The following is a 26,531-nucleotide window of genomic DNA, read 5'->3' as shown; positions in this document are numbered from 1 at the left end:
ATACACCCTCTTACGCCCATTGGCTTCAGCCAACTCCCAATGTGCAGGGGCAGAGGGCCATTGCACAACAGAGTAGGTTTGGGTGGTTGGCTGTAGGCTGGCCAGGCCTGCTGCGCATGGGTGAGACCCATGCACAGTGCAAGGTTGGGTGTTTATAGGGGGTTAGCCTCCCGGCCCTGTATCCAACTCCTGCTGTACACGGCAAAAGGCTGTGCACAACAGTGGTTAGATTAACTTATAGTAATGACAATTACTATATGTGAAAAAAAATGTAAATTTACTGGGGAAAAACAAAGTTTACAGGGACGTTATAACTAGGCACACATTTTAAACATACAAATACATAGAAATTCACATGTTATAGTTACTTGAGTTAACTCTGACTTGAACTCGTACCCTAAGATACCTTTAACTGGCTTCCTCGCCATTCACTGCTAATTACCCCACAAATTACAGCACTCATGACATCTTTGATACCATCATTGATAATATCACTGTAATATTTGCAGTAAAATGTTGACAAAAAACTGTGCATGGCGCAGGTGCGAGTTATAGTTACCTTGAAGCACAAGTTAAAGTTACTTGAGATAACTATAACTGTAACTTGTGAACTTCTATGGTTTGGCATGGTTAAAATATGAGCCTAACTATAAAGTCCCTGTAACCTTTTGTTTTTTTAAGTGGAATATATATATATATATATATATATATTTGGTAATGAAGTGCAGTGTATATGCATCACCAACTTTTCTTGACCTGCTGCCAAACATTTTCTCATGTGCTTTTTCTCCATTTGTACAGTGGCGGCCCGTCCTTTAGGGCGGAGGGGCCACGCCCCCCCACCTTTTGCCCCTCATGAAGAGTGTCTGTCAGGCTGAACAAAGGTCAGCCTGACAGACACTCTTCATGTTCAGCTCAGGCAGCCAGGAGCAGACATGCGCGGTTTGTGCACACTCCTGGCTGCCTGAGCTGAACTTTGCTGGGATGAGGAGGTCACAGCTCCTATGGGCGTGACCTCCTCGGCTCAGCAAAGGTGCCTCGAGGAAAGCGTCACCAATTGACACTCTCCCTGGGCGCTTCAGGTTTAAGCCCTGAAGTGCCCAGTGGGAGTGTCAATCAGTGACACTTCGTCACAGAGTGGGGTGGCGTCAGCAGTCTCACTGACCCCATCCCACTCTGTGACGAGGCTGGGACTGCTGCCTTCCCTCATTGGCTGACCTAAGGTCAGCCAATGAGGGAAGGCAGCAGTCCCAACCCTCCTGGGACCTGGAGGCTGAAGGTAAGTGTGTGTGTGTGTGTGTGTGTGTGTGTGTGTGTGTGTGTATATGTGTGTATGTGTGTGATGTTTTAAATTGAATGTTTGGTGCGTGCGTGCATGTTTGAGTGTTATGAGTGTTGTTAATGGATGTGTGTGTGTGTGTGTGTGTGCGTGAAAGAATGAGTGTGTGCGATCTTTTAAAATAAATGTTTGGTGCGTGCATGTTTGAGTGTTATGAGTGTTGTTAATAGATGTGCGTGCGTGTCTGTGTGTGAAAGAATGAGTGTGTGTGTGTGTGTGTATCCCGCCCACCCCCCTCCCTCCTAAAGCTGCGGGCCGCCACTGCATTTGTACGATATAGTCTCCAACATCCTCCAGTATCTCGGATCTATGTAAGGATCTCTGTAAAATGTTCTGATTTAATGCATGAAATTAACATGATTGCACGAAAAGGAATAAGAAATTTAAAGTCACTGAATGCCACTATGATAATGTTAGGATAAAAAGATGATGGTTTTTAGCTAGGTCAAGGAGTTGGTGGGTCTGACTGAGCATGATCCAACTCTTCCCTGAACAAAGGCGTTAACACAAAGAATAACTTTTTCATAAATCAGATCCACACAAGCAATGAGAAGGGAGTGGTTGCAGAACATTGAAGGCCGAACAAAGATTTCACAAATTTTACTTTTGCCATTATCCTTTGTTGACTTTGTATCTGGCCTGCCTGTCACCTTTTTCGCATCTGTTAGAATCCTTAGGATGTGCGTCTGTGATCTAGGAATCAACTCTCAACTATTGTGTCCAAAAGAGACTTCTGTCAGCACAGATATTGCATGTGACCCACACCTTATTTGTGGTTATTATCTACTCCAATTATAATTATTCAAATGACTTGGGAGACACCTTTTAAAATGCCTACTTTATTTGCCTTGTAAAGTTGAAGAAGAATTGTCTCCGTCATTGGAGAACTGAAAAGAAAAGGATTGTTCACAACCCCTGAGAAACTTGTACAAGCTTTCAGATAGTGTGAGGATTGAAATAAAATGTGAATGATTTTGTAGACCTGCAGATGTTTCTTTTGAACAACTTCAACAAAACCTATGCAGGAAACTCTCCAATATTTCACGTAGGCCATTTCTGTGGATCTGTCATCGAAATATACGTATGTAGGCCATAACCACAGTTATTCCTTGTGCTCCTTTATATAATAGTAAATTATATCAGCTACGTTTGTGCATTAAGCTTGGTAAATAACATACAATGATTACTTTTATTTCAGACCTCAGTGAATCAACCATTCCCAAATGGTGCTTTGAAACTGGTGCAGTATACCTCCATGGATACGACAAGGAGGGCAATAAATTATGTAAGTACCTTGTGTTTTATTATTCATAACGTTATTCTTGGAAAATAATGTGGGAAAGTTCATTAAAACTTATTTTGTTCTGTTGTGAAACTGGAGAATAAATATTTATGGCAATATCTTGTGACATTTTGTTTGTTTGGAGGTACACCAGACCGCTCTACTGCTTCAATTAAATTCCAGCTGCATGACCATATATTGTGGCTTTAAAATCTTGGTTGGGTTCTTCCCAAGCAGAGTGAGTAGTAGATTCTGAATTAGCAGTGCTGACAGACAGCTAGTCTTTACTGGAGATCTACTTCAGTTACTGCTGTCCATGCACTTCCTATTGCTGGCCAAATGATGAGCTTAAAAGGTATTTCAAAGGATTAGCATAAGCACTTGCCTGTAAGATAAGAGGTCTTTTGGAGGTATGTCACAAGGTACTTGCCCAGCAGAAAAGAAGTATTGGACTGGCATTGTAATTAAGTGAGTGAGTGTTGGTAGAGGGGTTATGTAGAACTATACTATGGCGGGAGAACTAATTTGGATTCAGAATGAACAATTGTATGAAAGAGCAATGATGTATTATCAAAAGGTGACTTCTCCAGCAGACCAAATATGAAGACACTGTGTGATATGTGTCAGTCACAAAAGGAGGACACAATTTGTAGGTCCTAAAGATGAAAGAATCACAGACCCGATTAAGTGCTGCTTTAGGACATCTTAGTAAATTAATATCCCTTAACTTTATTAGGAGATCATAATGCTTGATTGTCAACAAGTTCCAAAAGAAAATAACTCCAGGGCAAGGTAGATGCCCTTCTGTGGTCGCTGGCTGAGACGCCACAGGTCTCTTGCACCACAGGGCAGGCTACTGGTGTGTAAGTTGTGGGGAACCCCCCCGGAGCTTGACTCAACCACCCTCTCATGCTACAGAGGCCCCATCACAAAACGCCCTGATGATAGACTGGGCAGAGAGCGGACTCCTACACAGCTACCCATAGATGCCTCTGACACTTAACCCCTCGGGAGTCCGGGACGTAACGGTTACACCCTAGGCAGCACTGCTCGGGTGCCCAGGACGTAACCGTTGCGTCTAGCTACCGGCTCTCGGGGAAGCGCAAGTGCTTTCTCCTAGGGCCTGGCACCCCCCTCCCATGGGCAGGGATGGAAGGGAAATTGCCCCCCCGGCATCTGATGACGTGAGCACGCAATCGTGTACGCTGACCTCATCAGAGGCTGGCCCAGCTTCCAGCGCGGGTCGGAATAGAAATGCAAAAGCATTTCTTTTCCAATCACGTGGAGAGAGGGCAAGAGAGGCATCAAAGAAAAGGAAAGGGCTTTGATGTCTCTCTCAGCATTTCTGCAGCCCGATTGTGAAGCGATCAGGCTGCAGACATTCATACTAGACACCAGGGATTAAAAAAAAAAAGTTTTTGAATAAGGGGAGCAATTTATTTTAAGGCCATTTCTGCCCACCCCCCGCCCCCGGGGGCAGATTGGCCTATTCTAATTAGGCCGATCTGCCCAAGGGGTGAGAGCGGGGGACAGAAACCGCTAGACACCAGGGATCATTTTTTGTTGTTTTTGTTATATTTTTTTTAGATGTGGGTAGCGACCCCTTAGGCAAAGGTTGCTCCCCTTGGAGCAAAATTATCTTTAGACCATTTCTGCTCCCCTTGGGGGCAGATCGGCCTACTTTTATTAGGCCAATCTGCCCCGAAGGAGGGGCAGAAACCAGTAGACACCGGGGATTGTTTTTAGGTCAATTTCATGCAGGGGGAATGATCCCTCAAGCAAGGGTCGCTTCCCTGGTGGACAATTTTATTTCAGGCCATTTCTACCCCCTGGTGGCAGATCAGCCTATTATTACTAGGCCAATCTGTCCCCTCCCCAAATAAATGGGGCCAAAGTTATTCTGCCCACCGGTGGGAAGATGGGGCAATTACCCCTGATCCACTCCCCGGGGACGGGGGGCAGAAAGCCTACTAGATGCCAGAGAATAAAAAAATAGTGGGGTGGTGGCTACCAACCAGTATGGGCATGGTTATGCCCTCACCCCAACTGAAAGGGGTAACAGTCTTTCAGCTCTCCCCCACACACTAAAACATCTTATCCCACGGCAAGCAAGAGGACATTTGGTTATTTTGGGTTTTGGTTGTACATTTGGACCATGAGAGCTTTTCTAACTCACAAAATTGTCCCACCTGGAATGGTGAGGGCTGCACTTTTTGGACAATTGGGACGCTGCCATTTAGAAAAATTTACAAGACCTAGACACATCTGAAAACTAAACATCTGGGTAAGTCCAGGGTGGTGTGCTTCACATGCACCCGCACCATTTTCTTACCCACATTGCCCTGCATACCGCCAACTTTGCTTGAAATCACAAATTTTTCTCACATTTTTGTGATGGAATCTTCAGGAATCAACAAAATTCCTACCACCCAGCATTGTCTTATCTATACCGATAAAAATTCTGCTACACTTGTCAGCCTAAAAATGTTTTTTTCCAAACTGCCCTTTTGGACTCACTTTGGTTCCCCCTCAATTTCAACATGTTTTTGGCTCTTCCCTGTCACTGGCACTTGGCCCACCTACACAAGAGAGGTATCATTTTTACCGGGAGACAGAGTGGAACGTTGGGTGGTAGGAAATTTGTCCCGGTGCGGTGATCCAACACAAAAATGTGGGGAAAATGTTTTTTTTTTTTTTAGTTGAATTTGAGGTTTGCCGAGGATTCTGGGTAAGAAAACACTGTGGGATCCATGCAAGTCACACCTCCCTGAACTCCCTCGGGTGTGTAGTTTTCAGAAATGTTTGGGTTTGGTAGGTTTTCTCTATATGGCTGCTGAGCCCAGGACCAAAAACGCAGGTCCCCCCTCTGCAAAAACAGGTAGTTTTGTATTTGATAATTTTGATGTGTCCATGTAGTGTTTTGGGGCTTTTCCTTTTGCTGGCACTACCCACACAAGTGAGGTACTATTTTTATCGGGAGACCTGGGGAAACGCTGGGTGGAAGGAAATTTGTGGCTCCTCTCTGATTCTAGAACTTTCTGTCACAGAATGTGAGGAAAAAGTGTTTTGTTGGCCACATTTTGAGGTTTGCAAAGGATTCTGTGTAACAGAACCTGGTGAGAGCCCCACAAGTCACTCCCTCCTGGATTCCTTTAGGTGTCTAGCTTTAGAAAATGCACAGTTCTAGGTGCCAGCTGAGCTAGAGGCCAAAATTTACAGCCAGCCACTTTGCAAAAAAACAGGTCAGTTTTCTTTGGGAAAATGTGATCTGTCCACGTTGCATTTCCTGTCGTGGGCACTAGGCCTACCCACACAAGTTAGGTACCATTTTTATCCGGAGACTTGTGGGAACACATAATAGAAGTGTTATTGGCCATTGTCTTTCTCAATTTTTTTTCCTTCCAAATGTAAGACAGTGTGTAAAAAAAAGATGTCTATTTGAGAAATGCACTGTAATTCACATGCTAATATGAGGACTCCGGAATTCAGAGATGTGCAAATAACCACTGCTTCTCAACACCTTATCTTGTGCCCATTTTGGAAATACAAAGGTTTCCTTGATACCTATTTTTCACTCTTTATATTTCAGCAAATGAATTTCTTTATATCCGATATAGAATGAAAACCCAGTGCAATATTTTAATTGGTTTCAAGAACAATCCTTATATAGAGCACTGTTGTGAATATGGTTCATAAACATGGTTATTGAAAAAACACCTCCCTCCCTCTGACTCTCCCCTTCAGTTTAATCTTCATCATTGTTTGAAGAGTTTCCCATGGCCCTCTTTCCGCAGACCACTACCGTGTCTGGGGTGTTGCAAACATGACCTCTGTGTTCATTCCAACATCCCCAGATTTTAACCCATTTTTGTGGGCAGCCCGACCCTCCGAGACAATCTTTAACACCAGCATGCACCAGTCCATGTCGAGTTTGCAACTGTCTATCTTGGGTGCTTGTTCTGCTCCCCACGCTTTGGCAGTTTCGTTTTGCAATACCCAACCGCATGACTAACCATATACATTCTGTTTGGAGAAGATCTGTTCCCTCCCAAACATTCAAAAGGCACTATTTTGCTGTTGGGGCGAGAGGAAATCCACATATCCCATTCAGACACCCAGTTGTTGCTTCCCAGACGCCATGTATTCTCAGACACTCCAAAGTTGTGTATAAAAGGGTAGCCACGTAGCGACAACCTCGTCTGCAACTGCTGCTTTTTGTTATACCCATCTTGTACCAGGTGGACAAGGAGTAATCTGAACGGTGGACAACCTTTAATTGTACAAGTTGAAAGCCTGAGCATATGGTCATCTCTTTAGGGGAGGCCGTGGCTTCCTGCCATTCGTCATCTTCAAGATCCCCCAGGTCATGGTCCCGTCGCGCATGCAGGTGTGTCAGGACGACAGGTGCATTGTGAAGTATTTTCTTATGTCAGTGATGTAGCTTTTTGAGGCATGTATTTGTCACATAGTCTGTCCTCTAATAGTGTGGACTCTGGTAGTACTGCTGGCCTAAGTGCGTGTCAGTCCTTCAGGTAACGATATATCTCAGTAGATGTCATCTGGTAGTCTCTTCTGTATGTCAGTAAAAGGGATCACGTCTTCTGACTGCCATAAATGGCAGTTAGGTCCCACTTGTCAAAGCCTGTAAGACATCTCAGTGTACCAGTGCAGCTGTGCCCCACAAAGGTGTTGCCTGCGTGATCTTCCCCTTTCAGCCCAGGAACCAAGTGGCTGTGTGCCAGATGTCAACCACTATCGCTGTCAGTCCCTTAAGTGCTAAGCACACGGGGGGCCTGTAGAGTTCCCCGAGATGTATACTCCACCTCCCCCCCCCCCCTTTCACCCCCCCATTGCAGTACTTGTTGGCCATCTGATAAGCTGGCTCATTGGGAGACCCGAAGACCCAGCCATTGATACTGGACAACTGTTCCACCCAGTAGTACTTTTGGATGTCCTGTAATTTGTTAAGATGACACTGCACTCAGTTGAAATCCAGGCATTTATTAAGAGTTCAGGTTTCTTAAAACAGCCACCACAACAATACAGTCTGCTTCTCAGCTTTCCTTCAACCCACACTGTTGCCTGGTTGCAAGCATTCTCTGTGATGCTTCAAATAATCTCTTAGATACATCACAGTTAAAGCTACACCACAGCATAATTCCACTCCACCATTGAACCAGCCCCTTGTTAGTATTTTTTGCGATATTCGGGTTTGGCCGCCATCCCACAGTATTGCTCCAGTCTCACCATCTATGGCTTTGAAGTATGATTTGTGGACTGGGTAAGGATGTGTTTTGCAGAATGTATAGAAATCGGGGAAGGGACATCATTTTGAACAGGGCAGCCCTGCCTAGGAGAGTCAACGGGAGAAATCTCCAATGCTGGACATCTCGCTTCAACCTTTCAAGGGTCCATTGTGACATAAAGCCCAAGGTAGAAAAAGCCCTCAGCAACCAATTCCACTGCGCAATCGGGTGGTAGTCGTGGTGGTTTCCCATGCAAGGTGTAAATCTGGGATTTCTGCCAACTTATTGTGTATCCTGAGTGGTGGCTGAAGATGTGAAGTATCTGCATTAACCTGACTAATGTGAGTTCTGGAGCAGTCACCTAAAGCAGGATGTTGTCCTTCTATAAGGAGTTTTTGTCGTCCCACTCTTAGGTCCGTCGTAAACCCCATACCAATGGGTCTCGCCTCACCCAAGCCACCAGAGGCTCAAGTGCAAATATTAGGGGTGAAAGGGGGCAGCCCTGTTGAGTGCCCTACTGTAGTTGAAAGACCCAGGACATTCCTTCATTGAGTCTGACCGGTGCTAGAGTCTGTGTTTGGAAGTAGCACCCATTTGATGAAGCTGAAGCCCAGTTTAGTCAGAACCGCAAACTGTTATGTCCTTTGAACTGAATCAAACATCATGTGTGCGTCCAATTAAAATACTAGTGCCAGCTCCTCTCGGTGGGGAGCCCTGCTAAGCACGTTTTGAAGGCGCCTCCGGTTTATGCAGTGCTACAGTGAGACATGAAGCCTGACTGATCCGGAAGGATCAGACATGAGATCACTTTGAGGAGACTAGTGTCCAGTACACTAGCCAATACCTTAAGCTCTGCCTTTAGGAGAGAGATGGGCCTAGGAGGCGCCGTCCTTGGGCCACTTCCCCTACTTACAAATGACCATTATGGTTGCTACGCATTAGTCCCTCGGTAGGGCACCCTACCAGCGACTTTACCAACATCTTCAAGAGCTATCTGCAGTATACTTTTTTTCCAAATAATCTGCGGCATACTTACATATCATTCTCACCTGGAAATGCCATTGTAAGTGTGCCAGAGTGTTCACTGCCAGTAATTGTTACTGGTGAACGTTGGTTGAAATGTATCACTTTGAGTCTTAACAATGTACTAATTATGTTGCTTGCAGATTGATACAGAAATCTCATTCGATGCATGACTGTCTTATTGGAGCATTAACATTTCTTCTCACCATAGATGATAGCCAGAAATATCTATATGTGACCTGCAGTTTATATTCAGAAAGCTGCATTGTTTTGCTGAGATTAAATGTCTTAATATAGGCAAAGTGTTCCAAAGAGTGTGTGATGTTGTTGTGTTTTTTTTATTTTTTTTATTTTTTATATATCTTTGGCATTTGCTACTTTATAGTATTCTCTCTCAAAAATGGCATTCATTTTTTTGTTTTTGTTTTAAACATAGGAATAAAATCCACATATAAATTATATCATTCGAGTACCTTAGTAATACAACCATTATCCAGTGTTCCTAGTATTTTTTTGCCTACCCCTTATGCTTATTTACACCTGTCATGTAGTCGGGCTGTTCCAAGCGTTAAGCCGGGCCGCAGGACACCACCAGCTCTATCTCCTGTCTGGCGTGCAGTGTCCGGTGTCATCTCAGGTCTGTAGTGTCCTAGGTACAATATGTTTTACATCGGCTTCGAGTATTTAAGGTCTCTGGTGAGAGAGGACGGGCTTCAATGATTGTTTCTCTAATCAATAAAACAAGCTTATAGAACAAACTTAAAGTCTCTGGGCGCTTAATTCCATTGGGAGAACTTGTGGTGTGGCACCTGTCCAGCTATTGTACCTCATATGTAATCCATTCCCTTAGGTGCACATGCTTCTGTGCCTTGGGTAGGGAGGGAGACAGCCCAGTCGGTTAGGTTTTGACATATGTCTGAGATCGATAAATGAGGAATATAGCTGTACCTAGGGGCTGTGGGAGGTAGCCGCTTCTGGCAGCAGTTTTGGGTCTATGACGTATGTTCCCTAACTTGGTCAGACTCTGTATTTTGTTCAGCACTGTCTGTTTCAACATCGTCCGAGTCAGTTCCGTCAGCATCCATATTCCCGTCTGGGTATTCCCAGCTCTCAATAATCTCTCCCCATAGTCCTGCTGTAGGTTGTCTCTGGATTCCTACCTAAGTATACTATCCTCCGCTCTGGCCCAGGTTGTAACATCTCAAATCCAGGTCGCTAGAAAAGGTCCATTCCTAGCTTTCCAGGTCAGGGTAATCCTGCACCTAGCTAATGCAAGAGCTAGGTCCAGACCCTGGTGTCCACCCTTTACTTTTTGGGTCGAGAAAAGCTCCCCATGAGGCATGTCTCTATTGTGAGGTGTAAAATACGTCCCAGGGTCTCTTGGAGGTGATGCAGAACTTCGGTCCAGTAGATCTGAAGCAATGGGAAGCCCCACATCTTGAGTGTGAAGTTAGCATGCAATGTTTGGCACCTTGGACAATCTCTGGTCTCCTCGCCATATATCACTTGCAGTCGGTGAGTAGTAAGACATGTGATGTGCAGGAAATTAAATTGAATGTATTTCAATCTCGTGTTGTGGGGCATTTTCTGTGGGTGGAGGAGCATTCTGCCCCACTTCTTGTTTGAGATCTCATGGCCCAAAATACCCATCCATCGGGTCCTGAGTGCATCCAGTGGTCACCTGTCGCCTCCCTGAGCCAAGTGGCAGCAGCAGCTGGAGCACCGTGTGTTGGCGGGGGTGTTCCTCTCTCCCAGCATCCCACAATTCTATATATGTCCTTACCAGTTCCTCAAATGTCAAAACCGACCCCCTGATAAGGTGTAGCAGTCCAGTAGCCCCTCTAGTGGGATAATGGTACCCACCTTTAAGTAGTGCCTGATGCCCTCTGAAGTTGAGTGGCAGTGAAGCAACTAATGGGGGACCCATGTGGTGGTAATCCCACCAGTGGTAAAGCAGCCGTGTACAACAATGCCCTCCCCGTTCTTACCATGCTGTGGCGCCAATTTTACAGGCCACTGGTAAAGGAATGCTCATCTGTGGGATCAGGACATCTGGGCACAGTAGTTTAGCCAGTAAAAGTCCCTGGTGTGGTGTCAGTCCCAAGGAGGTCTAGGATATGTCTACGGGTGTCATCGAACCACCTGGCCACCCATTGCAGCTACGCTGCCAGATAGTACAGCTCAAAGTCCTCCCTGTGCCGGTGGTTGTTCAGGCACCTCAAGGGACACTGTCTGCCCCCACCCCATATGAGCGCCCATATTAGGACGTCTAGCAGTCGTAACCACACTAACCACTTAGGCCAGCAGTACTACCAGAGTCCACACTATTAGAGGACAGACTATGTGACAAATACATGCCTCAAAAAGCTACATCACTGACATAAGAAAATACCTACCATCTTGGGTATCTATACCCGAGCCATAAGTGGTAAGCGTAAAGACCCCCAAAATACAACAAATGTATGCAGCGAGAGCAGCGCTTTACTCAGGTTCTCCTTGTGCATATCCTCCAATCCGTGATGTATCTAGATCCCCAGGTAATTGAAGGTCACTGGGGACCATATAAGACCCCCCGGAGGCTTCTGCGGTGGAAAGGCACCCTGCTTATAAGGGAACAAAGGTCGGGGATGTGATAAGAGTGCCCTGTGATTCATGTTAAATGAGCCATGTTAACAGTCTCTCTAATTTGCCCTCTGCGTCATGTGTTGTCTCTACAAAGGATTTATGATAATGACATTGCAAGTTTTTCCATTATAGTGTTCTAAATTTCTACTGTGTCTAGAAGCTGGTGTGGAGTAGTGTATGAACCCAAGGTATATTTAAGTGTATGGAGTGTAGTATCCAAAGTACAGAGTTATGCTTTAAACTCTTTACTAATACTCACAGATTGCCCCATGTAGTGACCGCAAACAATTACTTAAAAAGCCTCCCACTCCAGCATGATTGATGAAGTAGTTCCCTGATTTGTATCAAAGTATTCTATTACGGCTGTGCATAGTGTCCTCCAGTGCCACCGCCTGGAAGTGCCATGTCAGGATCCCAAATCTAGCCTCCAGCAGCCGCACCCCTAGTAGTAAGAGGCTGTGGTCCAACAGTGTGCCCTCTAAATATTCCCTGATGGTGATATATTGACTCAGTTGTCTAGCACGGATGAGTCTGTCCAAGCTTGTGTGTAAGGAATAAATGGGGGAATAGACAGAGTTGTCCTGTTCCATACTATGATGGTTCCGGCCAGATATCAGTCAGTTCCCAACTTTGGAGCCATTCTCTGAAGCCTGCTGCTATCTTATGGCCAGCACCTGGGTATAAAAGGGGTGTGGAACGGTCCAGGAGTACATCTGTAACACAATTATAATCCCGATCTGCCAATAGGTCTCAGTCTACAAGCTTCTCTAGTGGGGCTGACGGAGGAAGAAAGGCACTTTGTCCTGCTTGGGTACCTTAAATACTCCCCAAAGTTATTTCCTCCCCCAGTAACCTGCCCTTCACCAATACATATCCCCCCTCCCCTTCAGTTAATGTTAATAAGGGTTCAAAAGAGGTGCCAGCTCTCACCCATATCAATTTGTACATGTGCAGAATAGGAGGTGGCACACAGCTGTTCACGCCACCTATGGCGCAGTCTTTCTACCCTACCCCTACGAGGTGGGTATCCTACACCATGACTGTGTCTACCCCACAGCATTTCATGTATCTGTGGATGTTATGGCGTTTGGCTCCAGATCCCATGCCTCGCACATTCCAGGACATGCATATTAACCCTGTGTTCTTGTCGGCCATTGGGATATCTGCATTCCCAGACAGTCCCCTTGGGAGTACATACCCTTCCCCCTACCACCGCCCCAGTTGTAGCATCCCAAAGACAAAAAACTCATTCCCACAATTAGCTCTCCTTCCCCAGAGTAGAACAGCAACGGCTGGCTGTCACAACTTATGATAACCAGAAACCAGTGTCTTAAGTCCAACTCCACTAGCCTCCCTTTAAGAGGTCAAGTGAGGAGGGGGTGCTGGAGAGAAGAAAAATGGGGAGCAGAGCTCGCTTTGGCTGACACACAGCCATCCATCTGGGTCAGTCCGGGCCATTGGTTCAGCTGATTGTTGAGCAGTGACAGAGGGGTGACCCATGATTAAGCCGTACCAAGTGCCTCATTGGTTACCTAGATCACCCACAGCAAAGGGAGGTATCTCAGCATGTGTGAAGTGTTTTTTCTCAACAGCAAATGTGAGGAAAACCTTGATGCTAATGTCAGAGGAAGGTGAATCGCGTTGTCAGATTAACCCTCCCATCGATTAGGCGGTAACCACCGGTAAATCTCTTCAACCAAGCAAAAAACCCTCTGCCTATGAGTACAATGACTGCTGTCTGACCCGGTGTCTGGCTCGGATTCGGATCTTTCCTTGGTCTTGATGGCTGCTGCTACCTGCAGGGCAGCTACCCTGTCCCTGTCTGTTTCCATCTGCATCGGTTTCTTAGGGGTGTTCCTGTTCCGGGATTTCCTTGGCCTTTTCCTGGGTCCACAATTCTTCATTCCCCTGTCCCCATGGGACTTTGAAGGTGCCCCTCCTACTTTATACATGTCCAGCCAGTCCCATGCTGCCTTTGGGTCCTCACAGGAGTGTTTTTCCATCCAGTATTATCTTTAGTTTCACAGGGAACATCGGATACTCCTATCTCTAAGCGCATTTTTTGCTTCCATGGATGAGGCTCCTTTAGCTTGTGCAGTGGCTGTATAATCTGGAAGCAGTGTCTCTTTGTCTTATGGGTCTTCTTTAGCTCACTGGAGGAGGGCGCCTCTATCCCTGAACTGCAGAAGCTTCGCAACCACAGGGTGGGGCAGTCTGCCAGGGGCTGGCGGCCGGTCGGGTACTTTGTGTGATCTTTCAAGAGCGAAGAAGTGAGTCACACACTCTGGGGCAACCTCAGTCCGAAGCCAACACTCTAGCTAGGCCACCATACCACTTCCTTCAGTGCCCTCAGGGAGACCCACTGTGCTGATGTTATTCTACCTGTTGCCACCTTTGGCATCTTCGGCCCTATGTTCCAACTCACATACTCTGTCCATTAGTGCCTCTACTTGCTGCATCAAGTTCCCTTGTGCCAGTGGGACCTCCTCAAGTCCCAACTCCACATTCTTCATTCTGTCCGCAAGTTTGTGGTGTTCTGCCTTTATGAGACCGAGCCCCCTGAGCCAGAGCCCATGCCTTGCTGTAGCATCATCCGCTTGTCCACAGTGGCGGACCGTATCCTATCAAATTGCATTTTGTTTGGTTTCTTTTTTTTTAGGTGTCATTTTTTTTCTTGCAGAGATGAGAAGTACATGTGTACATTATGCAGAGTGCACTTCCTTATACAGCCGTGAGCAATAACCTGAATAGGGCATAAACAGAATCCATCAACATTTGGGTAGCCTGGAAGGGGAAGAGGGAGGAGAAAGTGGAAGAAGGGGAGAGAAGGAGAAGGAGAGGGAGAGAGATGGGGAGGTGAGATGAACAACTTATTATTGGCCTTGGGAGATGAGAGGGTGACGAGATAGGAATAGAGCCTCCTCAAGAGGGGTGGGGGGGGGGGGGAGCGTAGGTAGATGCCAGGGTGGTGTATGGATTCATGAGAATGTAGAGGTAGAATGTTATGTAGCAGTGATTGCTGCCTGTTTAGCCAGGGCTTGTGCCTACCCTAAGCAGCACAGGGGCAACAGTGCTAGAAGGGAAGGAGGGGTGAAAGGGAAGTGAGTCTCTAAATAGTACTAGTAGACCTCTATACCAGCGTCCCACCTAGATATCTCAGTGTTTCTCCAGGCTATCTAAAATTTGTATAAATGTATAGAGAAAGAAAAAAGGAGTGGGCAAGGTCGGGGAGGTGGGAGAGAGCAGCCCGGGGCATAGCAGATAAGCAGAAGTGCAAGATACAGAGAAACGGTAAAGGATGTGAGATGCAGAGGGAGGGGAGGGAAAGGTAGTGAGAGAGTGGAAAGGAAGGCCAGATAGAAGGGCATAAGGGCCTAAGGGTTTAAGGGCACCCAGCACCCCCATCCTTGATTGGAAGGAAAAAAGAGGGGTGTGGAGGAAGAAGGGAAGGAATTTTCAGTAGGACTAGCGGATAGATGGGGAAATACATAGCTAGAAAGATGGAGATGGTTGGGGGGGTTTTGTGTGAGCGGTAAGAAACGGCTCGATGCGGAGAGCATTGGTCTAAAATAGAGGGAAAGTAGGCACGGTTGTGCAGGTTTGTTCCTCGAGGGTACCAATGGGGTGTCTGCAGCTTTGCCACGGACAGGTCGAACCGTGTTCATGAGTTTGTTGCGAACAAGGAGATCATCTCGGATTATGATGCTTTGGGGAGGCATGGTGCCCATGTCTGGGTGAATAAGGCGGCTTGGTCCTGTAGATTGTAAATGACACGTTCACGCATTGCAGTCTATATCGTTGCCACCAGTCACTCTACCGGTGTAGGCGGGTTGAGTGATCTCCAATGGCGAAGGATGCATAGCTTGGCTAGTGCGAGAGCAGTGTGTAAAAGGCGACGTTGTGGTCTGGACAAATCAGGGAGGTTACCCATATCATGTAGAAGGATAAGGGAAGAAGGAAGTGGTTGATGGAGAGGGATGGAGCCTTCAAGAATGGTTCTCACGGATTCCCAAAAGAGGCCTATCAAGGGGCAGTCGCAGAGAATATGGATGCTATCATAGTATGTCTCATTCCACTGCCAGCAACAGACATGCAGCAGCAGGCCCATTTTCCACAGTTTAGCCAGGGTCCTGAACCAGTCATTTACTATTTTAAAGAGACAGAATTTTATTCCGGCCTCTCTTATGCACCTGTCCAGGGCATTCAGGATGTCTGCCCAGTCTTCGTCCTCAAAGACGGTATGAAGATGGCGCTGACAGCTTGTCCATAGATTGGTAAGAAGGGGTTACAAATAGAGATGTTGAGTGAGCACTCCATAGAGGCCCAACACCATTGGAACGTCCCCAGGTGTTTAAGTAAGATAGTACAGGAGAGGATTGGTGGGACCAAGGGGAGTGGCCCAGAGCACTGCGATGGCAGTGTTGAAGTTGTAGGTATCGCCATACTTGATCGGGGTGAAGGCCGAATTCCTCCTGTAATGTCGCGAAGGGTTTACGTTTTCCATTCACTATAAGTTGGTCTAAAGAAGTAGTACCCGCCATGCTCCATTGGGGCCAGGAAAAAGATGCTCCCCTTATAATTAACTGGTCATTATAGGGGCTCCCAAGTGTAGATGGGGGTGCACGCCAAGAAGTCTGTGCATCAGTCGCCAAGGTGCTAGGGTCGCCTCTAGCATCGGGTTTTTGGGAGGAGTCTGAGGTTTGTAGTCTCTGTATAAGATGCTGAGGCCACAGGTATTTGAGAGCAATTGACGCTCAATGTGAACCTATGGCGGGGTCTCTGAAGCACACGGTAACATATATGCCAGCTGAAACATGTGGAGGGCCAAAGCGTATTGTTCAACCGACGGAAGTCCCATACCGCCACTAGAACGGTGAGCCATAAGTTTGGTAGATGATAAGCGGGGACAGGCTGGACTCCACACGAAAACTATGATTATTGCGTCAATTGTTTTGAGGGTGGTGAAGGGGATTTGCATGGGTAACATACCGAGGGGATAGGTGAAACGGGGCAAGGTGGCCATCCTCACTGCCTGTACCATTCCCCACATGGTGAGCCCCAGGTGAGTCCATTTGTCAAAATCCTGAAACATATAAGACATTAGGGGAGCCATGTTATCCGTCACCTATGGTCTAGGCCTCTATTTACCAGGATTCCTAAATATTCAAGGTGAGATGGTGTCCATTGGAACGGAAAACCAAGAATCGCTGCTCGGGTAGTAATAATGGATAGGGGTAGCGCTTTGCTCTTATCCCAATTCACCCGATAGCCAGATAAGAGGGCAAATCCATCTATGATCTCCAACAAGGCTGGGATGGAGTTATCTAGATCCGTTAGGGTGAGCAGGATGTAGTCCGCATATAGGTTTAGTTTAGAGACTTCCCCCTGCATTGATAGTCCAGTGAGAAGAGGAGATCGTCAGATAGTGGCCGCTAAGGGTTTCATTGCTAGGAGGAATAAGAGGGGCGACAGCGGGCACCCTTGTCTCGTCCCTCTGCGAACCGGGAAGGAGTTGGAGATAAACCCGCCGCAATTGACCTGTGCTATAGTTCTATCATAAAGCAGGTGCACTTGGAAGACGAAGTGATCACTGAGGTAAATTTCTTGAGGGCAGCAAATAGGTAGTACCATTCAATATGATCAAACGCCTTTTCGGAGTCCAGGGACAGGGCAAGTGCCTCCATCGGGAGGTCTTTTGCAAACCATAGAGCATGGGAGAGAGAACGAAGATGGTTCCTAGAGGTGCGGCCTGGGACAAATCCTACTTGTGTGGAGTGGAAGAGGGCCGGGAGAACTTTACGTAGGCGAGATGCAAGAGACTGGCCCGTATTTTAATATCTCCATTCAGAAGATATATAGGGCGATAGCTACCACATAAGAGAGGATCCAATCCAGGCTTGGGAAGGACTGCTATTACTGCTTTATTAGAGATGGAGGCTAAAGATCCCTCATGACTAGCTTCACGGAAAGCTTCGTACAGTAGGTCAACTGTGTCGCTACTAGACCATTTATAGATTTCTGCCGGGAAACCGTCTTCATCTGGTGATTTATGATATGGGAGGTTGGCTATAGCCTGTGCTATTTTGATCTTACTGATTTCCCAATCCAGCAGGGCGCGTCCCTCTGGAGTCAATTGAGGAAGGTGGGCTTTAACTAAAAAGGAATCCGATTGAGTAGGGATTGCTGCCGTTTCAGGGGTGTATACTCAGTCTTTATAGAACTTTGCAAATTCATCAACTATATCTTGATGTCGAGTAAGGAGTTCACTGGTAGAGGAGGAGAGCGCGGGAATGGCTTGTGCCGCCTCTCGTTGGGCTGCCTCGAGCCTGCCCGCCTTCTCGCCTTGTTCATAGTGGTATCCTCGCAGGCGCTGTAAAGCATACTCTGCCTGGGAGGTGTATAATTCATTAAGGGCCATCCTAGCCTGTTCCAGACGCTGGCGAGTTGCTAGCAAGGGTCTTTCATGTATGACTGGGCAAGAGTTGCAATATTACGTTCTAATTCAGTTTGCCGAGTCTTCGTCTGCCGGTTTGAGATCGTCCATCTCTCATCATCTGCCCCCGTAAGGTAGCTTTTGCGGCCGACCACAGTACTCTCTGGGAGTGGACTGAGCCATGATTATCCTGTAGATAAGTGGAAATGTGTGACCACAGTTGGGTTTTGCCTTGTGGCGTTCTATAGCGGTTTACTGGGAAGCGCTGCGGTTTGCGTCCCGGGGAGGGAAGATCAATGTCTACCGAGATTAGGATCAGAGAGTGATCAGAAAGGGCACATTCCAGAATCTGTGCGTCGCAGGACAGGGGCACTATTGTTTGCGACACGAGGAAACAATCCAGCCTTGATTGGGTACTGTATACCAGTGAGAGGAAGGTATACTCCCTGTCTGCTGGGTGTGTGAGTCTCCGGAGGTCCACAAGGCTGTGACCCGTAAGTATATCTACCAGAAGGGCACTGTCGTACCAATGTCTACTGGGCCGGTTCTGTCATGCACTGTGTCCATGCCGAGGTTCCAATCACCCCCAATGACCTAGCATGAAGCTCCAATTTCTGTAAGTAGGCGATTTAGACGAAGGGAAAAAGATTGCTTGGGGCCTGTTAGCGCATAGACAGATCCGATACATATCTGTTGCTTACCGATCTGGAGTTTAGTAAAGACGTATCTCCCATCGGGATCAGACCATGATTTAACCACCCGTGTAGAAAGGGTTTTTCGCAACAGGGTCGCAACGCGCACTTTCTGGGCATCCCTCCATCCAGTGAGGGTGGGGCAGGACAACTACTGAATATTGCTCACCCTAGTCAGTCCTGGTGTAATTTGCTGGATTCTATAGCATTGAGATGTGTCTCCTGTAAGAGGGCTATGTCTGAGTGTTTAGACCGCAAATAGGAAAGTATTTTTAGGCGTTTCACATAGTGGGTCATACCATGGACATTCCAGGATAGGATTTGCAACGGACGATGAGGGGTAGTGGTTCCAGCAGACATATTGGCAGCGTGCGCCTGCAGTAAGTGGAGGGGAGGGAATGAAGAGAGAAGAGGTAGGGAGGGAGGGGACATGTTGAAGGAGAACAATGGAAGATTGTAAAGGTAGAAGTGAGGGAAGGAGATGGGGGTTGCAATCAGTAAGAAGATATGAGAGGTGAGGAAAAGGGAGGGGGAAGGAAGAATGAAGGTACAGGCAAGGCGGGGTAGATGGGCTCTGGGTGTATCATCAGCAACGGACCACAGGGAGGGAAGGAAGTACAGAGGAAAAAGTGGGGAGCAGAGGGGAGGGAAATGGAAGTGGGTGGGAGGAGGATATCAGAAGTGAGAGGTGGAGTAGGAGAGAGAGAGAAAAAAAAAAGGTAGAGTAAGGAAATAAGGAGCGGATGAGTGATTGGGGGGGGGTCTAACCTTAAAGGGGTTAGGGTTCTGAAATTTCAGAACTGCAGGTCTAAACCTGAGGGGACCGTGCACCCCCTGGGGGAGTGGCCAAGGGGGTGGAGGAGGGGGGAGCAGATGGGCAAAAGGATAGAAGGAATGAGTGCCTGGGGGGGGGGGGGTGGTCATGTAAGAGAGTTTGGTGGCAAATTGAGTGGGCTGTGTGTTGGCGGAAGTGAGGATGGCCCGATGGTGTATGAAGACATCTATGGGTAGGGGAAGAGCTCAAGAGCTTGCCCGTCTCTTCTCATTGTGTGGAGGAGGGAGGTGGCAAGGAGAGGGGGAGAGAAGGGGGAAGAAGGGGCAGAGGGGAAATAGAAGGAAAAAGGGGGGGAGTTTTTGCGAGCATAAGCCGCGGTGGAAACCCGGCCCTCGTGGCAAGAATGAGGAAGCTAGAAAGGGGCAGCTGTTGAATTAGCGGTTAGGTAAAGCATAAAAATCAGTCCGACATCTGCATTCATAGGTCGTATATCGTCCGCAGTTTGAGCTGCTTGAGTTGGGGCACGGAGGTGATAATGTCAGACAGCAACCTACTATGTGAGCCGAGCCCATCCGTCGCAAGCTCTGTGGCTAATGGGCCCAGGCGGAGGCGGGGGGCAGAAGAGGGTAATAGGGGGCGGGGTATGTTATGAGCAAATGACAATGCAGTGTTATGTTAAAAGGAGAGGATGGCCATCAACCAATATCCAATAACTATTAACCAATATAAGCTGAGCATGTGGGCAGATGAACAGTAAGACATTATTAGTTTGATACTACAATACATTAATACAGTAAGGCAGAACAACGGAACTATGGGCCGGGGAGACGACTCCACGGAAGCTAGCATGCACATATTGATAAATATATAGCAGTAACAATTGACTGTGTTCTTTGCCCTCCGCAGGAAAAAGGTGTGGTACTCGCGAACCGGACTCTCCATTGCTCCCCATGCTTGTCATCCTTAGGGGGTCCCACAGGATGAGGAGTTCAAATGTTCAAGTGTTCAAGCAGAGGTGGGACTGGGTTTCATTGGGGAGCGGGATTTGTCTCTGTCCGCCTGCCGAGTTTGATGCGCCACAGCCAAGAGTACCTTGCCCCTGTCGTCGTGGAGTCTCAGATATTTCGTCTGATCTCAGCCTCTTTGCGGGGCCGCTTCTGTCGTCAGGGGATCGGACGTCCGAGGAGGTGGGCAGCAACATGGCATCCGGCTAATTTTGAGGCACATCAGCTGATAACCTCTGTGAAGTTGTGTCCATAGACGTGGGCGTCAGGTCGTTGAGGTAAAGCCGTAAGTCTTCTGGGTTATAAAAGTCCTGAGATTGGCCATTTTTAGGAACCCACATCCAAGCCGGTTCAAAGAGACCATATTTCACCTCCAATTGGCGTAGGCGAGGGCGGAGTGCTAAAAATGCCTTGCGGCGTTAATTTGCCTCTTTGGAGAAGTTGCCGCAACATGGATCTCATAGCCAGCGGCTCAGAACGGTCCCTGGGAGCACGCAGTGGAGATGAGCTGTCAGGTTTGAGTGTGGGGCAGGAGGCAAGCTATGATAGGACGCGGACAGCGTGACTCCTCTGCCCTCTTTAGACCCAGATGATGCGCTCTCAGGATCTCCAGGGAAGGGTCAAAGGATATGCCTGTTAGAGTAGGGAGGGTCTCTTTGAGAAATGCCTGAACATCCATCCCCTCAACGTGCTCCGGAAGGCCAAAGAGACATACATTGTCCCTGAGACTCCTGTCATCTAAGTCCACAAGCTTACAATGGAGGAAGAGAAGTTCCCCGTCACGGTCTGGTACAGTATTGAGGTGATCCTCGACCGCAACAACATGTTCCAGGTCAGAGACTCTGGATTGGAAGCCTGCAATATCCAATCGTATGGATTTGGTCTCTGCCGCCATTGCTGATATTGTTGAGTCCATCCCTGTTAGCCTGCGTCCCACTGCTGTGATCTCTTGGAGGATGCGATCCATGATAGTGTCGTGCTCTGTAGTATCCATTACAGTGAGCAAGGTTGTTGGTTGGGCGTCGCGAGACGGCACCGGCAGACAGGAGTGATGAAGGGCTTCAAAGAAGAGAAGCTCCCTTGCTGGTTTGCCGGAGGGTTTATCACCAGATTTTGCAGTGGCCATCACAGAATTGTTTGTGCTGTCGGGCCATAGTATTGTAGGAGTAGATAGGGTTAGGTTTGGTCCCGTGCTCTAGTCTTCTGATTGTCAGCTATCAGAAAGATGTCCCTCTCTGTCCAAGTTAGTGTTGGGTGGTGGGTAAAGTTAAGGTAGAAATAGGTGGGAGACGAACCCCCTGCGTCCCGCTGGGCCGGGTCTTTGCATATTGTCGCCTCCTCCTATTGCAGTGTACGAGGGTTTGGAGGGGGAAAATGGCAAACTCCCAGTGATGCTGCTGACCACAGTCCGTTTGGCAGCACACTATGGCTACGAAGAAGGAGGGTAGGGGAGAGAGGAGGCACTCTATCCTCCAGGCACGCCCCCTTGCACCAGCAGGGTGAAATGGGAGTGGATCGGCAGGCCGCTCCTGCCTTGATAGGCGCGGCTGGTGCGCAGTGCTCCCGATGGGCTCCATACTGCACCAGTGTCCAGGCGGAACTCAGCTGCAATAAGGAGAGGCGTCAGAATCGACCCAGGGCCGGCGCATATACTACACAGGTGCGTAGATGGTCAATACGCTGCCATACAGCCCCCCCTCCTCTGTCTCCGCCCAGGGCCGTCCGTGGCACGGAGCTCAACTTTCAGGCGGCCATCTTCCACCATGGCCAGACCACGCATTCCATCAAATTGCATTTGTAACAAGATAGCCACTCTCTCAGGACCTCCCCCTCCTCCCTGCGCAGTGTATTCAGGCCCTGACCCCGGAGCGTCCATTTGCTGGGTCTTTGGTTTCCCCGTAGTCTGATCAACAGGGCGACAGACCTGTGACAGAAGCACCAGCTGGGACATAGAGGTTAAGAAATAGTCCCAGCAATGGCCGTACGGTTTAGCACTAATGCAGTCAGATGAGAGGTGGGGGCGACACCACCATACAGACCCAATAGTTCCCAAATAGCGGAAAGCGCTGTGGCTCCTTACCAATGTATCAAGTATGGTGGCATCTCCTCTGGGGACAGATTCTGAAATCTGGCCTCTGAAATCTCCCAGTCATAGGTTTTCTCTCTGTTCTCAGCTCCCCAGTTCAGGGGCCGGGGTTAGGGGAGGGTAGTGGGGGGGGCGGATGTTGCAGCACACTTTCACTCCTAGCCACAGGCGTTGCGTTCCAGCCATCATGGGTTAGCGCCTCCTCTCCCCGTAATCTGGAATTCTGCTCCACTGTTTCCTCCCGAGGGCAGGTCCAGGGGCTTCATGGGTTCCACTACTCTGCTGTCAAGTCCAGTTCCCCATCCTTTCTTGGGATCGGACTCTGCCATGCCTCTGGGAGTGTCTCCGTCAGGTATCCGCAGCCCCAATCAGCCCGAGGGCTTATGCCTAACTCCCACAAAGTAGGCCCAGCCTCTCTCGCTGCCTGACAGCAAAGTTGCCTCCACTCTTCTTTTTTCTTCTCGAGTTTGTTCAACAAAGCCTCTCTGTGCAGCTCAGCTCCACTCCTTCATCCGGGAGGCACTTGCTGCCTTGGTTGGGTCGCCGACTCGCGATCTGGCAGGATAAATATCACTGCCTGAGCGAAGCGTTGCGATTACACATGTTTCCCGGCAAGCCATGTCCCCCTTCCAAAGAATGTCTTACTTGTCAAGTAGACAACCCCCTATTTGGTGGTTCATTTAAACTCTGGGGATGTTGCAACAGTTTTCATTAGGTTTGAAAGTAGTCCTTCAACCCAAAGCACTGCAAATGTATACCTCAGAGCAGGCCTATGCTGGGATGTTCTAGATTCAAGCTATTTCAAGGTGGTTCTTTAAGCACTGTAGAGTTGAGTTGCATAAGATAAAATAGTTGTCCAAAACATCTTTTTTAATAACCTCTTTATTTTACTTAGTTTATTATTGTGACTGGGTTGGGAAGAGGCGACTGACCCAGGGGGAGGAATGGGCCGGGGCTAGTGACCAAAGGATAATGTTAGGGGGATACAGTAGAAGTGACAAGGACTGGAGGTGGGTCATGATGGAACGGGCTCTCTTTGCAGAGTCACCCCAGTTTCTCTTGCCTTCTGTTGCTGAACCCACTTTTTTGGGCATTAGGACTATGAGCCCTTTTTTCCTGGTAAAGTGGTTGTGCCTGCTCTCCCTAAAATATGGTAAAATTGGCATCTGCCTGCTTGGTACAGTTAATTTACAAATACGCCCCTAGTCAATGGTACTAGATGCACCAAGGACCTGTACATTGAATGCTAGTGGGCCTGCAGTACACATTGTGCCACTCACTAAAGTTACTCTTTAAAACATGTCTCGGCCTGGCACTCAGCCTGTAGTGCAGATTTAAACTGCCTTTTCGACCTGGCAAAATAAACCTTTTGCCAGGCTTAAACCTTCCTTTTCAGTACTCAAAAGTCACCACCTGCGGTAGGCCCTGAGGGGTTCTAGGACAGGGTGCATTGCATTTAAATGTTAGGACATGTGTACTTAATTTTTACTTGTCCTGACAGTGAAAAACTCCTAAAATCGTTTTTTACTTTTGTAAGACTTAAAACTCCTAGATTTGTTTTGTTTTTCACTGCTCTAAGGCATATTTCTCCTATTGACTAACACTGGGTTATCTTATCATGTGTAATAAGTGCTGATTTTATATTAGGAGTAGGTGGAGATAAGCTGTCATTCACTCAAATGAATTGTAATTTAAAATGACCTTTAATAGTAAGGTCAGATTTTAAGTTACAATTCTGAAAAGACCACTGTCAGCCAGTTAGGATTTTCTTGGCCCAAACAACTGTTATTCCTACTGGTGCCCTAGGGCACATGGCTATGAATACCTCTTCTGTTGGAGTTTGTGTATTGCTTCCAGACAGTAACACATAGAAGGCTTAGGTGCGGACAGGATGTGCAATCTTGAAGGATGAGTGGATAGAAGCCGTACCTAGTCCCACTTGCAAGTCAAAGGCCTTTGACTCCTGAACACGCAAAGGAACCAAACACCTTGCCTGCTTTGCCTGTTGTCACCCCAAAACTGTTTGGAGCCTTGACAGGTGAAGAGGTAGAAGCAGATTGGAGGTGGGGTGCCTGTGGAGCTTGTAGGAGAAAGAATCCCCCAAACAAAAGGTGGCACCAGGTATAAATATACAGAGCAGCTCATCCTGAGTCAGTCCTTGACCTGTGGAAGGTACAAAAGGAGGACAGCCCTGCTGCCAGAGGTCTGCTATGCTGCTGGAAGGACACCCTGGCTATTTGAGGAGAGGCTGGACATGCTTGCCTTCACCCCAGGCTAACCAGAGTGACCACAATAGTCAGTTGGCTGACCTCCTGTGTGAGCTACAGGACACAACGATCTTCAGATGCCTCCCTGCAACTGCACAGTTGGCCAGCTGAAACTGGACCTGCCTGAGAAGTCGGCTGGCCTATGCAGGAATGAGCCCTGATCCCTAAGAGTTGCCCCCCCAGGTCCTGGACCTTTCTCTGGCCATGATCTTGCCTCATCAACCCTATAAACTTGCCAAGGGTGTCAAGAGCATTATTAATCACAGTCTGGTAAAATATAGGTCCTGTCTTCCTTCTAGATGTGAGCTGTCTAGCACATATTATGATTTCTTAACCTATCTTCCTATCCAATATTAAATTGTTCGTCTTAGCATGTTAAAAATGTTAATGGCTCGTTCGCTGATAGATGTAATTATATAAACTGAATCATCGGCCTATTATTATAATCTTCATTGTTAAATAGCAATTAATGGGATCTGTTTTTACTAGACTGCAATATAAAACTGGATTGATCAATTATGCGTAGTAGCCATTGTTAAACAATACCATTGTTCTCTTAGATTCTAGTCTGAGTAGAAAATCCTAACACCCCTCAAGCTTATTTCGTTTTTTTTCTGATGTTGTCTTTTGCAATGTCTTTTCATTCCATTTTAGTCTGGTTCAAAGTGAAGCTTCATTTGAGAGACGCTAAAACTCACATGGAAAAAAAGAAATGTGTGGCTTTTTGGCTGGAGCGGTATGCCAAGAGAGAGCCTGGGAAGCCTGTGACAGTGGTGTTTGACATGGCCGAAAGTGGACTTAGTAACATAGTAAGTATTTTTTTGATCTTGTTTATTTTGAGGTTTTATGACCTGTTCAACCATTGATTATGAATGGGTTTTAAGTTTTGAGCAGGTCCCTGGAACCTTTTCTTGGTAAGCCCACATGGTAGCTCCCGCCCCCCTAAAAGTCTTGGTTATTTCTTTGCCCCACAATATATTCGAAGTGTTAATATTTCAAGGCGTTTTAATTTCCAAATACGTATTTTGAACAATAAAGGAAAGGCAGTGAAAGGCCTATATTGCTTATTAGAAGCTTCTGAAGTTTGTACACACATATAAAGGAAATTACAATGAAATGACTGTGAAAGTGATTTGTGGAGCGCATGGCTACTTGTAGGAGTGATCCAGCGCTTTGTGATATGGCTACCTGCTGTAAGCAGACTATAATACTACTTTTGTTGAAAAAGCCAGGTGTTTAACTTTTTCCTAAACACTGATATCTCAGCCATTGAGTGTCTCTCAAGAGGGAGCTTGTTCCAAGCTACTGGCCTGAGATAGGAGAATGCCCGACCTTCAGTTTTCATGCAGCGTATGTTAGGAATCCTTGTCAGCAGAATGTTGGCCGACCGCAGGTTTCTGGAAGGGGCATCAAGTTTAATCCTATCCCAGAGATAGCCTGCCCGGCAAGTGCAGTACTTTATGGATCAGGACTAACATTTTGAAAATAAGTATATTCTTTATCGGAAGCCAGTGAAGGGCCCTAAGATGTGGAGTCGCATGAGTTCTTGGAGAAAGGGTGAGGAGAATGCGGGCTGCCATAATCTTGACCACCTAAAACTTATTAAGCAGTTATTCCCGGAGTTCCACGTATTGGGGGTTTCTATAGTCCAATTTGGACATTGAGTGCCTGGATGTCTTTTTTTTTTACAGAGAAAGATAGAAGAGGTAAAAACTTTTTCAGAGTACGCAGTATCCCAAAACGTATGCCAACCACTGAT

The 26,531-nt window shown here is 47.3% G+C and overlaps 1 protein-coding gene across 1 annotated transcript in view; it reads left to right on the top strand.

Moving 5' to 3' along the window:
- The window catches only part of MOSPD2 (motile sperm domain containing 2), a 476,198-nt gene that overhangs the window by 33,203 nt on the left and 416,464 nt on the right, over positions 1-26,531 (top strand). Inside the window, exons 4-5 of the mRNA XM_069205003.1 lie at positions 2,538-2,624; positions 25,427-25,581. Of these exons, the coding sequence (XP_069061104.1) occupies positions 2,538-2,624; positions 25,427-25,581 (242 nt within the window). The remainder of the gene's footprint in view (positions 1-2,537; positions 2,625-25,426; positions 25,582-26,531) is intronic.

Source organism: Pleurodeles waltl, chromosome 8 (assembly GCF_031143425.1).
Source record: "Pleurodeles waltl isolate 20211129_DDA chromosome 8, aPleWal1.hap1.20221129, whole genome shotgun sequence".
NCBI lineage: Eukaryota > Metazoa > Chordata > Amphibia > Caudata > Salamandridae > Pleurodeles > Pleurodeles waltl.
Note: the sequence above shows the minus strand (reverse complement) of the source record. Positions and strands in the feature narration are given on the sequence as shown.